General features: G+C 49.8%; 1 protein-coding gene across 6 annotated transcripts in view; it reads left to right on the top strand.

The window, feature by feature from the left end:
- IL1RAP (interleukin 1 receptor accessory protein) overlaps positions 1-17,507 on the top strand; it is a 119,924-nt gene that overhangs the window by 56,946 nt on the left and 45,471 nt on the right. For all 6 annotated transcript variants that reach the window (XM_087933737.1, XM_087933736.1, XM_087933738.1 and 3 more), the window contains one exon: positions 3,838-4,123. In XM_087933737.1, the coding sequence (XP_087789863.1) occupies positions 3,838-4,123 (286 nt within the window). The remainder of the gene's footprint in view (positions 1-3,837; positions 4,124-17,507) is intronic.

The following is a 17,507-nucleotide window of genomic DNA, read 5'->3' on the forward strand; positions in this document are numbered from 1 at the left end:
ATCCTATTTCACACGGCTGTCATGGCAACTCACAGAGTCAACTAGAATGAAAGCATAGCAGGATAAGAGGCGGGGGGGGTGGGAAGGGACCTCGGAGGTCGTCTAGTCGGACTCCTCCCTGCTCAAGAAGGAGACCTGGTGGACAAATGGCAGCCCAGTCCCCTCTTGAAAGCCTCCAGTGTTGGAGCATTGGCGGCTTCCGTTCCACCGGATAATTGTCCTTACTCCTAGGAAATTTCTCCTGTTCCAGGTTGCTTTCTTTCTCTCCTTCTTTCCTTCCTTCCTTCCTTCCCTCCCTTCCTTCCTTCCATTTTCTTTCCCCTAATTCCTCCCTCATTCCTGTTTTCTTCTACCTAATTCCTCCCTTCATATTTTCCTTCCTTCCTTCCTTCCTCCCTTCCCTCCCTCCCTCCCTCCCTCCCTCCCTTCTTCCTTCCTTCCTCCTTTCTTTCATTTCTTTCTCTCCTTCTTTCCTTCCTTCCTTCCCTCCTTCCTTCTTTCTTCCATTTCTTTCTCTCCTTCTTTCCTTCCTTCCTTCTTCCTTCCTTCCTTCCTTCCTTCCTTCCTTCCTTCCGTCTCTCCTTCTTTCCTTCCTTCCTTCCTTCCCTCCTTCCTTCCCTTCCTTCCATTTTCTTCCCCCTAATTCCTCCCTCATTCCAGTTTTCTTCTACCTAATTCCTCCCTTCATATTTTTCCTTCCTTCCTTCCTTCCTTCCTTCCTTCCTTCCTTCCTTCCTTCCTTCCTTCCTTCCTTCCTTCCCTTTCTTTCTCTCCTTCTTTCCTTCCTTCCTTTCTTCTTTCTTCCCTTTCTTTCTCTCCTTCTTTCCTTCCTTTCTTCTTTCTTCCCTTTCTTTCTCTCCTTTCTTTCTCTCCTTCCTTCCTTCCTTCCTTCTTCCCTTTCTTTCTCTCCTTTCCTTCCTTCCTTCTTTCTTCTCTTTCTCTCCTTCCTTCCTTCCTTCCTTCTTCCTTTCTTTCTCTCCTTCTTTCTTTCCTTCCTTCCTTCGTTCTTCCCTTTCTTTCTCTCCCCTTCCTTCCTTCCTTCCTTCCTTCCTTCCTTCCTTCCTTCCTTCCTTCCTTCTTTCTTTCTTTCTTTCTTTCTTTCTTTCTTTCTTTCTTTCTTTCTTTCTTTCTTTCTTTCTTCCTTTCTCTCCTTCCTTCCTTCCTTCCTTCCTTCCTTCCTTCCTTCCTTCCTTCCTTCCTTCCTTCCTTCCTTCCTTTCTCTCCTTCCTTCCTTCCTTCCTTCCTTCCTTCCTTCCTTCCTTCCTTCCTTCCTTCCTTCCTTCGCTTCTTGTCCTGCTTTCCAGTGCTTTGGAGAAGAATTTGACCTCCGCCCTCTTTGTGGCAGCCCCTCAGAGCAACAGAAGACAGAGCTGGAAGGGACCTTGTAGGTCATCTAGTCCAACCCCCCACTCAAGCAGGAGGCCCTATATCAGTGCTGACCAATGGCCGTCTAAGAGACCGGACAGCCACTTTCTCTGACGTGTTATAGGGCCTCCTGCTTGAGCAGAGGGCTGGACTAGAAGACCTCCAAGGTCCCTTCCAGCCCCGTGATTCTATATTCAGTGGGACGGCTTGCCGTCAGAGGTTGTGGGTGCTCCATCACTGGAAGGGAACCCCGGAGGTCTTCTAGTCCAGCCCTCGGCTCAAACAGGAGGCCCTGTTTCACTCCAGGCAAATGGCTGCCCAATCTCTTCTTAAACAGCCCTCAGTGATAGAACAGCCACGATGTCTGGTGGCCAGCAGTTCCCCTGGTTAATTGTCCTCCCTGTTAGAAAGTTCCTCCTTAATTCCAGGTTGCTTTTCTCCTGGATGAGTTTCCACCCGTTGCTTTCCGTCCTCTGATGCTTTGGAGAGTAGCTTGACCCCCTTCCTCCTCCTCTCTGGGGCAGCCCCTCAAATGTTGGAAGGCTGCTCTCCTGTCCCCCCCTGGTCCTCCTCCTCCTCCTTAAATTAGACACCCCCAATTCGTGCAACTGTTCGTTTGTAGGTTTCATCCTCCAGCCCCCCCACTAATCATCTTTGTAGCTTTGTGGATAATCCTGAGCAATTTCAACTGGTGCCAGCTGGGGGATTCTGGGAGTGGAAGCCCACACCTCTCTTAAATTTGCTGAGGTTGAGAAAGAAGCGAGTAGAAGCCTTGCCCAGAATATAATGCAAGGAAGAGACACTGAACCAAGTGGAAACGGCGAGGAAATTTAATGTATCTAATTGGAAGATTGTCAGGATTCCCTGGTGCCGATTAAGGTTTTGGCTTCCGAAGAGAATTTTTTCTTTCAAGCCAAAGAGAGCTGATAAGAGGGGAGATCGAAGGGGAACTTAAAAGATATCTGGGCACCAGGCCTGGAGAATCTTTTTTTATTTATTTAAAAAAAACGGTTCCTATTGAATCCAGGTGGACAGAGGGACAATTAGCAAGCCGTCGTTAAGAGGGAACAGAAGGTTGGCTGCGTTGGAAAACGGGAAGGTTGCCCAAAGTGGCCTCGCCAAGAAAAAACACACTTTGCACTCCACTTAATGAACCTGATGGAAAACGGATCCAATGCGGCCGTATCTCTCCCCTGGGACAGAAGGAGGGGCGGGAGGAGGTCCCGTTTGCTAGACGTTGGCTGAGGTTTATGGATATTGTAGTTCAGATTTCATGCGATTGCGTGGATGCATCCAGAGAGCAACAAAGATGATTAGAGGATTGGAAGATAAAACATACGATGGACGGTTGCAGGAACTGGGCCTGGCTGGTCTAGGGAAGAGAAGGACCAGGGGAGACAGGAGAGCATCTTCCAATATTGGAGGGCAGGGGGTTGGACTAGATGACCTACAAGGTCCCTTCCAATTCTGTTAATCTGACTTTAATCTGATTTTAATGAATAAAAGGACCAGGGGAGACAGGAGAGCATCTTCCAATAGTTGAGGGGCTGCCCCAGAGAGGTGGGGGGGGGGGGTGTCAAGCTATTCTCCAAGGCCAGACAAGGAAGAATGGATGGAAACTGAACGAGGAGAGAGATTCAACTTGGAAATAAGGAGAAACTTTCAGACAGGGAGAACAATCCACCCATGGAACAGGAGTTGCCTTTGGAAGTTGTGGGAGCTTCATCACTTGAGACTTTCAAGAAGAGGCTGGACTCCATCTGTCAGGAATGGTGTAGGGTCTCCTGCTTGGGCGGGGGGTTGGACTAGATGACCTCCAAGGTCCCTTCCAACTCTGTTCATCTGTACTCCATCTGTCAGGAATGGTATGGAGTTTCAGCAAACTCAGCGGGATTGCGTAACTAATTCCCCTTGATCACTTTCCATCCATTATTCCTTGTCTGGCCTTTGGGTGTCTTCTGCTAGCTCTGCGCATGCTCACACTGGGAACAGGCTCCAGCTGCTCTTCTTCCCCACTGATCTCGGACTCCAAAGGCAGCTGATAACTGTCGGACGGCCCTGGCCCCAACTCTGCCTCTTGTTCTTTAGCTATTCCCTTCATCTGGCAGCTCTGCGCATGCACACACTGGGAACAGGCTCCGGCTGCTCTCTTCTTCCCTGCAGCTGATCTCGCGGACCTCCAACGGTTCTAGCCTCATCAGCTGTCGGACCTGGGACAGGCTCCGCTGCTCTCTTCCCCTGACCTCAGGCAGCTGATAACTGTCGGACTGCCCTGGTCTCATCTTTGCCTCGTATGCAGAGCCCTTGTCCGAGCCGTCCCCAGACTCCAGGACTGGCCCAGTTTCCTCCCCAACCTCCTCACTGTCTGACTCTGCTGCCAGCTTCCATCAGCTGCCGGTGGGTCTCAAGAGTACCTGATGTAGGTGACCGCCATTTAATCCTCTTTTTTTGGGTGGGGGGGCTCCATTCCAGAGCGCTGCGACGACTGGGGGGTCGACACCATGAAGCACAAGCCGGTGTACAGCGGGGAACCGGCCAAGATCAAGTGCCCGCTCTTTGTGGCTTTTGTGAAGTACAACTACAGCACTGCCCACTCGGCCGGCCTGACCCTCATCTGGTACTGGATCGGGCAGGGCCAGGACCTGGAGGAGCCCATCAACTTCCGCCATCCCGACAACCACATCAGCAAGGAGAAGGACATGCTCTGGTTCCGGCCAGCCCTGCTCAACGACACGGGGAACTACACCTGTATGCTCAGGTAAAGCATCAGCAAAGTCTTCCTTCTCGGGCTCGCTGGGTGGGTGGGGACGGGCAATGACCCTGGGATGCTTCTGCTTGGCAGCAGCCACGTCGTTCGTTCGAGGCGGTTGAAGGAGAATGTTGGTAGCTCAGGGCTCCTCTCTGAACTGGGCGGTTTCCCTGCAGGCGTTTCATGGGCCGATGAGGTAACAGCATCAGTGCTGGGGTGTGCAGAGGTTGGTGGGGTGTGCAGAGGAGGAGGAGGAAGAGGAAAAAGACTGTGGGGTCCTGGGCGCTCTCTGAGCTTGGTGATTTCCTTGCAGACGTTTCATGGGCCAACTAGATAACAGCATCAGTGCTAGAGGTTGGTGGGGTGTGCGGAGGAGGAGGAGGTGGAGGAGGAGGAGCAAGACTGTGGGGTCCTGGATGCTCTCTGAGCTTGGTGGTTTCCTTGCAGATGTTTCATGAGCCAACGAGGTAACAGCATCAGCGTTATGAGGAAATGGGTTTTATGGGGAGGAGGAGGAGGAGGACTGTGCGGGGGGTCTTTCGTGCTGTCTGTTGTGGCCTGCCAGCTGCCAATGGAGCCGGTGGCAGACTCAGGCAGTGAGGCGGTTGGGGAGGAGCATGGGCCAGTCCTGGGGTCTCGGGAAGGCTCGGATGGATGCTCTGTATCGGAGGCAGAGAGTGGGCCAGGGCCGTCCGGTATTTCCCAGCTGCCTTCGGAGTTGGAGATAAGAAGTGGGGAGGAAGAGCAGCTGGAGCCTGTTCTAGATGTGCATATGTGCAGAGCTGTCAGGAGAGGAGGACAACTAAGGAACAGGGGCTGACTCCTCATAAAAGGCACACGTGGACGCTGAATAGCCCCTCCCTGGAGACTAAATGGAGGCAAAAGAGGAGGAGTGGTTGCAGGAGACAATTAGTTCTGCTTATTATGATGATGATCTGGATGAAAACAAATCACTGGGGCCTGATGGATCACCTCCCGTAGTTTTAAAGGAGCTGGCAGAGGTCATCTCAGAACCGCTGCACCATATCTTTCCAAAATCCTGGAGCACCAGGGAACTACCAGAGGACTGGAAAAGAGCTGATGTGGTTCCCATCTTCAAAAAAGGAAGAAAATAAAACAGACCCAGAAAACTATATAGACCAATCAGTCTAACATCAATACCCGGGAAGATACTGGAAAAGATAATAAAAAAAAAACACATCTGCCAACATCTAGAAACAAGTCAAGTAATAACTAGCAGTCAGCACGGGTTTGTTAAGAACAGATCGTGCCAAACCAATCTTATTTCATTCTTCAACACAGTGACTGAATTAGTAGACCAGCAAAATACTGTGGACTTAATATAGTTAGATTTCAGCAAGGCATTCGACAAAGTAGACCACAACCTACTTCTTAGTAAGCTAGAAAAAAGTGGAATAGATAGCACCACCACTAGATGGATTCGCAACTGGCTGGCAAGCCGTACTCAATGAGTAGTCCTTAATGGGTCTAAGTCTACCTGGAGGGAAGTAAGCAGTGGGGTGCCCCAAGGTTCCCTCTTAGGCCCAGGACTCTTCAATATGTTCATTAATGACTTAGAGGAGGGACTAGAAGGGGAACTTACCAAATTTGCAGATGATACTAAGCTGGCAGGAATAGCCAACACCCAAGAAGATAGGCTCAAGATCCTGAGGGATCTTGACAGACTAGAACACTGGGCCACATCTAATAAAATGAAATCCATTGTAGAGAAAAGTAAAGTCCTACACTTAGGCAAGAAAAACCCAAAGGACACATCTAGACTGGGTGAAACCAGGACTCAATAGCAGTGACTGTGAGAGGGATCTTGGAGTCTTAGTGGACAACCAGCTAAATGGGAGCCAGCCGTGTGCAGCAGCCGCCAAAAAAGCCAATGCAATCCTAAGTTGTATTAACAGAGGGATACAGTCAAGATCAAGGGAAGTACTAATACCACTCTATGAAGCCTTAGTAAGACCACACCTAGAGTACTGCATCCAGTTTTGTTCACCACAATATAAAAAAGATGTTGAGGCTCTAGAAAAAGTGCAGAGAAGAGCAACCAGGAGGATGAGGGGACTGGAGGCTAAAACATAAGATAGACGGTTGCAGGAACTGGGCCTGGCTGGTCTAGGGAGGAGAAGGACCAGGGGAGACAGGAGAGCATCTTCCAATATTTGAGGGGCTGCCCCAGAGAGGAGGAGGGGGTCAAGCTATTTTCCAAGGCACCCGAAGGCCAGACAAGGAATAATGGATGGAAACTGAACAAGGAGAAATTCAATCTGGAAATAAGGAGAAACTTTCTAATAGGGAGAACAATCCACCCATGGAACAGAAGTTGCCCTCAGAAGTTGTGGGAGCTTCATCCCTGGAGGCTTTCAAGAAGAAACTGGACTGCCCTCTGTCAGAAATGGTGTAGGGTTTTCTGTTTGGGTGGGGAATTGGACTAGATGACCTACAAGGACCCTTCCAACTCTGATTATCTGCATCTATATCTGTTTTGCTTATCGTGGTTCGTGCCTTGGAGACTCTTTGCCAGGAATTAATTGACAGCTTTGGGACCGGAAGCTCTCCGGCCTGGCAATTATCCAGGGATTGATGAGGTCTGTTCTTGCAGTTCACCCGTGGGAGGATTAAATGCCTGGATTTTTCTGTGTGGGGATGCCATGAATTCACAGTAGCTAAATAAAGTCGTGGGGGGTCGGAAGAAGGAGTTTGTTTCTTGGTTCTGCTAAGATTTGAGTCAGAACACTTCCTGAGCTGGTGGGGTTTTCTTGCAGACGTTTCATGACCCAACTAGGGAACATCATCAGTGCTAGAAGGGAGAGGGGTTTGTGGAGGAGAGGAGGAGGAAGAGGGAGAGGAGGAGGCGGCGGACTGAGGGGGAATTGGTGCCCTCTGAGCTTGATGGTTTCCTTGCAGACGTTTCATGACCCAAGTAGGGAACATCATCAGTGCTAGAAGGGAGAGGAATGTGCAGAGAGGAGGAGGAAGAGGAGGAGCAGGAGGAGGTGGAGGAGGTAGAGGAAGAGCAGCAGGAGGAGGAAGACGACTGTGGACTCTTTGGGGCTCTCTGGGCTTGGTGGTTTTCTTTGCAGACATTTCATGACCCAACTAGGTAACATCATCAGTGCTAGAAGGGAGCGGAATGTGCAGAGAGGAGGAGGAAGAGGAGCAGGAGGAGGAGGAGGACGGGGAAGAAGAGGAAAAGGATTGTGGGCTCCTGGGTGCTCTTTGCGCTGGCTGGTTTTCTTGCAGACATTTCATCACCCAAGTAGGTAACATCATCCGTGCTAGAAGGGAGAGGAATCTGCAGAGAGGAGGAGGAGGAGGAGGAAGAGGAGGAGGAGGAAGAGGAAGAGGTGGAGGCGGACTGAGGGGGAATTGGTGCCCTCTGAGCTTGATGGTTTCCCTGCAGACGTTTCATGACCCAACTAGGGAACATCACAGTGCTAGAAGGGAGAGAGGTTTATGGAGAGGAGGAGGAGGAAGAGGAGGAGGAGGAGAGTGTGGTCCTTGATATGCTTTGTGGCTTCCTTGCAGACGTTTCATGACCCAAATTAGGTGACATCCTAGCACGGATGATGTTCCCTAGCTGGGTCACAAAACGTCTACAAGAAAACAACTAAGCTCTGAAAGCACCCAGGACCCTCAGTCCCCCAGTAAGCCCAAGTCCCCCCTTTTTAAGTGGCATTTTCACACACACACCCTTCCCTATCCATCCTACAGCCCTCCAAGCACTAACCAGATCTGATGCAAAGGGGCTTTTTCAGGAAGCAGGTTCACTTCCTGTTTTTTTTTTCCTCTAAAAATGATTCACTTCTCATCTTCAACTCTGAGCTGGAAAGAAAAAAACAACAACAGAAAGTTCAGTTGCCTTTAGAAAAGGCACTTTTGGGACAAGTGTGACCTAGAGTAGGGGTCTCCAACCTTGGCAACTTTAAGCCTGGAGGACTTCAACTCCCAGAATGACCCAGCCAGCAAAGCTGGCTGGGGCATTCTGGGAGTTGAAGTCCTCCAGGCTTAAAGTTTGCAAGGTTGGAGACCGCTGACCTAGAGGACTGAGAATCTCCAGAGACATTAAGCAGAGACGATGCAAAGGGGAGTCAAACCAGTTTAGAAAGGGAGCGGAAAGGGCAAAGACCGGGGAGTCTCCAGCACAGCCAACAGAAAATATGACTAAATTTGCAGATGATACAACAATGGTGGGACTCATCTCTGGGGTGTGTGTGTGTGTGTGTGTGTGTGTGAGTCTGCCTACCGAGATGAGGTGGACCGACGGTTGCTTTCGTGGTGTGGAGACAATAACTTGGTCCTCAACCCCAATAAGAAGTCCAAGGAGCTGATAGTGGACTATATAGAAGGAACAGGTCAGACCTCCAGCCCTAGTTTATCCATGGAGACCGAGGGGAGCAAGTGGCCAGTTTTAAGTTTCTGGGGGTTACCCTAAAAGAGGACCTGACCTGGGGGGGCTCACATGGCAGCCCTGGTCAAAAGGACCCAGCAGAGATTATATGACCTGAGGCTTCTCAGGAAACAACAACTGAATGCAAAACTGCTGGTGACCTTCTACCGCTGCACCATAGAGAGTATCTTAATTTACTCCATCTCTGTATGGTTTGCCAATTGCACAGGGGCAGATAGGACGGCACTCCAGAGGGTTAAGGTCATTGGCCAGAGGATCACAGGTTGCCCTCTCCCCTCTTTGGAAGAGCTTTGCTGCCTCAAGAAAGTTCAAAACATCCTCAAAGATCCATCTCATCCTGGGAACCCTTTTTTTGAGCTATGACCATCTGGCAGACGGTATAGGAGAATAAAAACATGGATAAATAGTCTGGAAAACAGCTTCTATCCCAGGGCAGGAGCTCTTTTGAATCCTGCTGTAGAGTGCAGTGCTGGTGCAGTGTCAGGGGTTTTCGGTTCAATGTGCGGAGGGCGAAGGATGCGCGTTTGTGTTTATTTGCACGGTCACGGTGTGCATTGCAGATGGTGTTCGATTTCGTTTTACGAGGTTGCAGTGAGAATAACAGTGAACTAAAAACTAAACCAGGGGTGGAAATTCGCGAGGAAAGGCCAGAGAGGGGAACCAACAACTGGAAGGAATATTTCTATGGAAATGAGTTGTCGAAGGCTGCAATTGAAATGAAGGCAATAAATCTGAGGGTTCGGGGGAGAAAAGGTGATTAAAAGAAGTCGTACATGCAGTGAGGAGGTTGGAAAAGGCTGCAAGCGGGTGGTGGGATTGGAGTAAATGATAAAAATTGGGGAGGAGGGGTTCCGTATTGGAGAGGGGCCGTGTGGTTTATAAATAAATTTATTTATTTAAGGTTGTGTTCGTGCCACACGACAAGAAGCATCCGTGTGTAACATTCTTCAATCCTTTTTCCGTGCGAAAACATGGTTTGTGAGGCCTTCGGGGAAAGGCCTGGCTGAATTTTGCACGAAAGGATGCTGGAGGAGGTCTATGCGCTTAATAAATGAAAATCAAAAAGAGGAAATTGGGACTTTATGCACTGGATTTTATGCCCAAGCTGTGCAAACCTTTCTTTCTTTCTTTCTTTCTTTCTTCTTTCTTTCTTTCTTTCTTTCTTTCTTTCTTTCTTTCTTTCTTTCTTTTCTTTCTCTCTTTCTTTCCTTCTTTCTTTCTTTCTTCCTTCCTTCCTCTCCCCTCCCTCCTCCCTCTCTCTTCCTTCCTTCCTATCCTTCCTTCCTTCCTTCCTTCCTTCCTTCCTTCCTTCCTTCCTTCCTATCTTTCTTTCCTTCCTTCCTTCCTTCCTTCCTTCCTTCCTTCCTTCCTTCCTCCTCCTTCCTTCCTTCTTCCCTTCCTCCTCTCCTTCCTTCCTTCCTCCTAAGTGAAGCAGTAAGACAGTGAGGAAGATCACGGAAAAGATGATCATTGGAACAGCTGATCACCCTCTCCTTCCTTCCTTCCTTCCTTCCTTCCTTCCTCCTCTCCTTCCTTCCTTCCTTCCTTCCTTCCTTCCTTCCTCCTCTCCTTCCTTCCTCCTCTCCTTCCTTCCTCCTCTCCTTCCTTCCTTCCTTCCTTCCTTCCTTCCTTCCTTCCTTCCTTCCTTCCTCCTCTCCTTCCTTCCTTCCTTCCTTCCTTCCTTTCTTCCTTCCTTCCTCCTCTCCTTCCTTCCTTCCTTCTTCCTTCCTTCCTTCCTTCCTCCTCTCCTTCCTTCCTTCCTTCCTTCCTTCCTTCCTTCCTTCCTTCCTTCCTTCCTCCTCTCCTTCCTTCCTTCCTTCCTTCCTTTCTTCCTTCCTTCCTCCTCTCCTTCCTTCCTTCCTTCCTTCCTTCCTTCCTTCCTTCCTCCTCTCCTTCCTTCCTTCCTTCCTTCCTTCCTTTCTTCCTTCCTTCCTCCTCTCCTTCCTTCCTTCCTTCCTTCCTTCCTTCCTTCCTTCCTTCCTTCCTTCCTTCCTTCCTTCCTCCTCTCCTTCCTTCCTTCCTTCCTTCCTTCCTTCCTTCCTTCCTTCCTTCCTTCCTTCCTCCTCTCCTTCCTTCCTTCCTTCCTTCCTTTCTTCCTTCCTTCCTCCTCTCCTTCCTTCCTTCCTCCTAAGTGAAGCAGTAAGACAGCTGATCATCGGGAGGGGGAAAAAATACCTTAAAGAATGACTGGGAGGGGGAGAACACAGTCAGTGATGTGCATGCATGCAATGTTGCACATGCGCAATAAGGACTGACTGGGCGGGGAGGGGAGGGGCGACCTGGTCGTGGGTGTGGCCAGCCGGAAGTTATTACTGGTTCAGTGACCCACGCCAACTCCTGGCTACCTGTGATGACCCAAAGGGCGTGGCACAAACGCAACCAAGTCACAAAAGTGGGAAAAGTCCCTTTAATTCCTCCAACTTGGCCCCAATGTCCAGTTATCCTCGGCTGGAGAAAAAAAAGTCTCCCGAGAACAGATTTTAAAGGGAAGAAATTTAATCCGACCCCAAAGCACTTATAAATTATAAATAAAACCCAACACAAACCACACTGCAGCAATTAACGAGACAGGGCAGGATAAGGAATTGCAGAAGTCAAAAGATAACAACGCGCACACAGTTGGGAGGACGCAGGAACCCAGATAAAACAAAGATAATTCACGCTTTGCTTCCAGCAAGGTGCTGTGTGCAACGCCCTTTTTCAATCCTGTTTTCCCAGCTGCAGCTAATGAAGGGGATCAGGGCCGTTTCTCTCCCATAATCACACAACTCATGTTGCTCCCTTCTCCGTTCCTCCCTGCATGCTCTAGGATGAAGAGGGGCGGGCCTGGATCTTCCTCTAGCCAGTTTTTTTTTTTTCTGGCTGGGGCATTCTGGGAGTTGAGTGTCCTCCAGGCGCAAAGTTCCCAAGGTTGGAGACCCCTGACCTAGAGGACTGAGAATCTCCAGAGACATTAAGCGGAGACGACGCAAAGGGGAGTCAAACCGGTTTAGAAAGGGAGCGGAAAGGGACAAAGGCCGGGGAGTCTCCAGCACAGCCAACAGAAAATATGACTAAATTTGCAGATGATACAACAGTGGTGGGACTCATCTCCGGTGTGTGTGTGTGTGTGTGTGTGTGTGTGTGTGTGTGAGTCTGCCTACCGAGATGAGGTGGACTGACGGTTGCTTTCGTGGTGTGGAGACAATAACTTGGTCCTCAACCCCAATAAGACCAAGGAGCTGATAGTGGACTATATAGAAGGAACAGGTCAGACCTCCAGCCCTGGTTTATCCATGGAGACCGAGGGAGCAAGTGGCCAGTTTTAAGTTTCTGGGGTTACCCTAAAAGAGGACCTGACCTGGGGGGCTCACATGGCAGCCCTGGTCAAAAGGGCCCAGCAGAGATTATATGACCTGAGGCTTCTCAGAAAACAACAACTGAATGAAAAACTGTTGGTGACCTTCTACCGCTGCACCATAGAGAGTATCTTAACTTACTCCACCTTTGTATGGTTTGCCAATTGCACAGTGGCCGATAGGACGGCACTCCAGAGGGTTAAGGTCATTGGCCAGAGGATCATTGGTTGCCCTCTCCCCTCTTTGGAAGAGCTTTGCTGCCTCAAGAAAGTTCAAACATCCTCCAAGATCCATCTCATCCTGGGAACCCTTTTTTTGAGCTATGACCATCTGGCAGACAGTATAGGAGAATAAAAACATGGATAAATAGGCTGGAAAACAGCTTCTATCCCAGGGCAGGAGCTCTGTTGAATCCTGCTGTAGAGTGCAGTGCTGGTGCAGTGTCAGGGTTTTCGGTTCAATGTGCGGAGGGCGAAGGATGCGCGTTTGTGTTTATTTGCACGGTCACGGTGTGCATTGCAGATGGTGTTCGATTTCGTTTTACGAGGTTGCAGTGAGAATAAAGTGAACTAAAAACTAAACCAGGGTGGAAATTCGAGCGAGGAAAGGCCAGAGAGGGAACCAACAACTGGAAGGAATATTTCTATGGAAATGAGTTGTCGAAGGCTGCAATTGAAATGAAGGCAATAAATCTGAGGGTTCCGGGGGAGAAAAGGTGATTAAAAGAAGTCGTACATGCAGTGAGGAGGTTGGGAAAAGGCTGCAAGCGAGGTGGTGGGATTGGAGTAAATGATAAAAATTGGGGAGGAGGGGTTCCGTATTGGAGAGGGGCCGTGTGGTTTATAAATAAATTTATTTATTTAAGGTTGTGTTCGTGCCACACGACAAGAAGCATCCCGTGTGTAACATTCTTCAGTCCTTTTTCCGTGCGAAAACATGGTTTGTGAGGCCTTCCGGGAAAGGCCTGGCTGAATTTTGCATCAAAGGATGCTGGAGGAGGTCTATGCGCTTAATAAATGAAAATCAAAAAGAGGAAATTGGGACTTTATGCACTGGATTTTATGCCCAAGCTGTGCAAACCTTTCTTTCTTTCTTTCTTTCTTTCTTTCTTTCTTTCTTTCTTTCTTTCTTTCTTTCTTTCTTTCTTTCTTTCTTTCTTTTCTTTCTTTCTTTCTTTCCTTCTTTCTTTCTTTCTTCCTTCCTTCCTCCCTCCCTCCCTCCCTCTCTTTCCTTCCTTCCTTCCTTCCTTCCTTCCTTCCTTCCTTCCTTCCTTCCTTCCTTCCTTCCTATCTTTCTTTCCTTCCTTCCTTCCTTCCTCCCTCCCTTTCCTTCTTCCTTCCTTCCTCCTCTCCTTCCTTCTTCCTCCTCTCCTTCCTTCCTTCCTCCTAAGTGAAGCAGTAAGACAGTGAGGAAGATCACGGAAAAGATGATCATTGGAACAGCTGATCACCCTCTCCTTCCTTCCTTCCTTCCTTCCTTCCTTCCTCCTCTCCTTCCTTCCTTCCTTCCTTCCTTCCTTCCTTCCTCCTCTCCTTCCTTCCTCCTCTCCTTCCTTCCTCCTCTCCTTCCTTCCTTCCTTCCTTCCTTCCTTCCTTCCTTCCTTCCTTCCTTCCTCCTCTCCTTCCTTCCTTCCTTCCTTCCTTCCTTTCTTCCTTCCTTCCTCCTCTCCTTCCTTCCTTCCTTCCTTCCTTCCTTCCTTCCTTCCTCCTCTCCTTCCTTCCTTCCTTCCTTCCTTCCTTCCTTCCTTCCTTCCTTCCTTCCTCCTCTCCTTCCTTCCTTCCTTCCTTCCTTTCTTCCTTCCTTCCTCCTCTCCTTCCTTCCTTCCTTCCTTCCTTCCTTCCTTCCTCCTCTCTCCTTCCTTCCTTCCTTCCTTCCTTCCTTTCTTCCTTCCTTCCTTCCTCCTTCCTTCCTTCCTTCCTTCCTTCCTTCCTTCCTTCCTTCCTTCCTTCCTTCCTTCCTTCCTTCCTCCTCTCCTTCCTTCCTTCCTTCCTTCCTTCCTTCCTTCCTTCCTTCCTTCCTTCCTTCCTCCTCTCCTTCCTTCCTTCCTTCCTTCCTTTCTTCCTTCCTTCCTCCTCTCCTTCCTTCCTTCCTCCTAAGTGAAGCAGTAAGACAGCTGATCATCGGGAGGGGAAAAAAATACCTTAAAGAATGACTGGGAGGGGGAGAACACAGTCAGTGATGTGCATGCATGCAATGTTGCACGTGCGCAATAAGGACTGACTGGGCGGGGAGGGGAGGGGCGACCGGGTCATGGGTGTGGCCAGCCGGAAGTTATTACTGGTTCAGTGACCCACGCCAACTCCTGGCTACCTGTGATGACCCAAAGGGGCGTGGCACAAACGCAACCAAGTCACAAAAGTGGGAAAAGTCCCTTTAATTCCTCCAACTTGGCCCCCAATGTCCAGTTATCCTCGGCTGGAGAAAAAAAGTCTCCCGAGAACAGATTTTAAAGGGAAGAAATTTAATCCGACCCCAAAGCACTTATAAATTATAAATAAAACCCAACACAAACCACACTGCAGCAATTAACGAGACAGGGCAGGATAAGGAATTGCAGAAGTCAAAAGATAACAACGCGCACACAGTTGGGAGGACGCAGGAACCCAGATAAAACAAAGATAATTCACGCTTTGCTTCCAGCAAGGTGCTGTGTGCAAACGCCCTTTTTCAATCCTGTTTTCCCAGCTGCAGCTAATGAAGGGGATCAGGGCCGTTTCCTCCCCCATAAATCACACAACTCATGTTGCTCCCTTCTCCGTTCCTCCCTGCATGCTCTAGGATGAAGAGGGGGTGGGCCTGGATCTTCCTCTGAATGCCCTTCCCCAGTTTCCTCCACGGACACTGGAGCCACACTCCCACTCCCCGTCTCCCCCTCAGAATCAGACTCCAACAGGGGCCATGACACTACCGGTTCGCCTGAACCGGTGCAAACCGACTGGTTATGAGGATGATGATTGATTGACTGATTGTTGCTTGATTGATTGAATTTATATGCCACCCATCTCATGGTTTGACGCGATGCTAGGTGGCTTATAGTCTAATACAGGTAGTTCTCAACTTGCACCTGTTCGTTTAGTGACCGTTCAAACTTACAGCAGCACTAAAAAACAAGGGACTTATATGACCCTTTTCCCACTTACGACCATTGCAGCATCTCCATGGTCACCTGACCAAGATTCAGACACTCGGCAGCTGACTCGTATTTATGACGGTTGCAATGTCCCTCCGTCCCCTTTTGCGACCTCCAGACAGGGCAGAGTCCCCGGGGAAGCCAGATTCACTTAACGACCATGTGCTAACTTAATCAGAGCAGGGATTCGCTTACCAACGGTGGCACCAAAGGTCACAAAAGGAGGTAGAATTCAGTTAACCGGCGTCTTGCTTAGCGATGGGAATTCGGGGCCTCCGTTGCGGTCGTAACTTCGAGGAGCCCCCTGGAAAAGACGCCACTAGTAAGAAGAACGATGGCTCTAAAGGCGGATTAAGAGGGTGAAGGATGGAGTGAACAAACCAAGGTTAGGCAAGAGTTCGAAACGCGCGCGGGGCTGATGCTTTCCTGTGCACAGAAGGACGTGTTATCGGCTGTGATTTGCGGCCCGTGTTCGATGAAATGGATTTAAAAATTAACGTTTCGCGGACCGAGCTAATTGAGTTTGACAGACGTTTCAGGGGAGCGAAAGGTTGTGAGTTACACACCGACTACTAGAGCTGCGGATTAATTGGCCTGCCTTGGTCGGATAGTCCCTTCTAATTATGGGGTGGAATGGAGGGTGGGGGACATACTTGAGAAGGGCTGGGGCAGTGATGGCGAACCTTTGTTGCGGTGCGCCCAATGCGCGTGTGCGTGCCAGCATCCACAATGCAATGCGCCCCCCCCCGCGCATGCGTGCGCAACACCCCCTGCACTGTGTGCGTGTGTGCGTCCCCCAGCTGATTTTCGGCCCGTTTAACGCCGTTTCCTCCCTCCCGGAGGTTCCAGGAAAGCCTCTGCAGCCTCAGCAGGCCGAAAAATTAGCCTGTTTCGTCACTTACGGTATTTCCGGAAGGCCCGTTTTTCAACTCGGCTGGGGCTCACGTGCCATAAGTTCGCCATCACAGAGCGAGGGGCTGGTGGAGGAAGGGTGGTGGTTGGATGGGAGGTGGCAGGAATGTTTATCAGTGGAGCCAAAAAAGGGGGCTTTCTCCCCACTTTGTGATATAGGTAGTCCTCGGCTTACGACCACCATGGCTCCCGTCGCTAAGCAGGACAGTGGTGAACTAACGTTTTGATCCATTTGATGACTTTTTGTGCCCCGGTTGTTAAGCGAATCACTGTGGTCATTAAGTGAATCGGGCTCCCTCCTCCTCCCCCCCATTGACCTCGCTTGTCAGAGGGTCTCAAAAAGGGGGAGTGCGTGACCGTTGCTGTTGCTAAGCAAAACCGTTGTTAAGTGAGTCGCACCCATTCTTGGGGATGTTCTTGCCACGGTCGTTAAGTGAACCCAGCTTTCCCCCATTTACTCGGTTTTTCAGAGGGTCGTAAAAGGGGATCACGTGACCATTTCTGTCACTTAAGTGAGTCGCACAGCCATTTTTTGGGTCTTTCTTGCCACAGTTGTTAAGCAAATCACTGCGGTCTCTAAGTGAATCCAGCTTTCCCCCCCATTGACTTTGGCCTGTCAGAAGCCAACTGGGAAGGTCACAAAAGGGGACCACGTGACCCCGAGAAGCCTCGGCCATCATCCAAATTTTGATCAAGTGACTGCAGGAGACGGTCGTAAGAGTGAGGACTCGTCCTCAGTCACGTTTTGTTGTGACTTTGAACGGTCACTAACCAAATGGGTGTCAGTTGCGGGAGCTCCATCCCTGGAGGCTTTTGGTCAGAAATGGTATACGATCTCCTGATTGGGTGGGGTGTTGGACTAGATGATCTCCAAGTTCCCTTCCAACTCTGTTATTCTATATTCAGTGGAAGAGCTTTTCTTCAGAAGTTGTGGGAGCTTCATCCCTGGAGGCTTTCAAGAAGAGACTGGACTCCCACCTGTCAGAAATGGTGTAGGGTCTCCTGCTTGGGGGGGGGTCGGACTAGATGACCTCCAAGGTCCCTTCCAACTCTATTATTATTCTATTATTCAGAAGTTGTGGGAGCTTCATCCCTGGAGGCTTTCAAGAAGAGACTGGACTCCCCCCTGTCAGAAATGGTGTAGGGTCTCCTGCTTGGGCGGAGGGTTGGACTAGATGACCTACCAGGTCCCTTCCAACCCTGTCCATCTGTTTCATCTGAGGGCCGCCTGTCATGTGGAGAAAGAGAAAAAAAACAAGCTGGGGTCAAATTAATTTCCTTTTCCCACTTTCTCACTCCCTGATATGAATTTTACTAACTTCCTGTTGCTCGTTCTTTTTCCCACGCTCTTACCTTGGGCGGGGGGGGGAGAGTGGACTAGATGACCTACAAGGTCCCTTTCAACTCTGATGATCTCTTGGGAGGTGTGTCGGTGTGTTTCGGCGTGCGTTTGCGAGTCTGTCCTCTGCAAACAGAACTGTGAGGACCCAGGGTGGGGTACAGAATTAACCCAGTCCCCAAAACAGGCGAAGCCCCTTTTATTCCTTCGCTTGGCTTCACAGCTCCAAATATCGTAGAGTGGAGACAAAA

This window comes from Pseudonaja textilis, chromosome 4 (assembly GCF_049901715.1).
Source record: "Pseudonaja textilis isolate UNSWEBS1 chromosome 4, rPseTex1.2, whole genome shotgun sequence".
In the NCBI taxonomy this organism is placed as follows: Eukaryota; Metazoa; Chordata; class Lepidosauria; order Squamata; family Elapidae; genus Pseudonaja; species Pseudonaja textilis.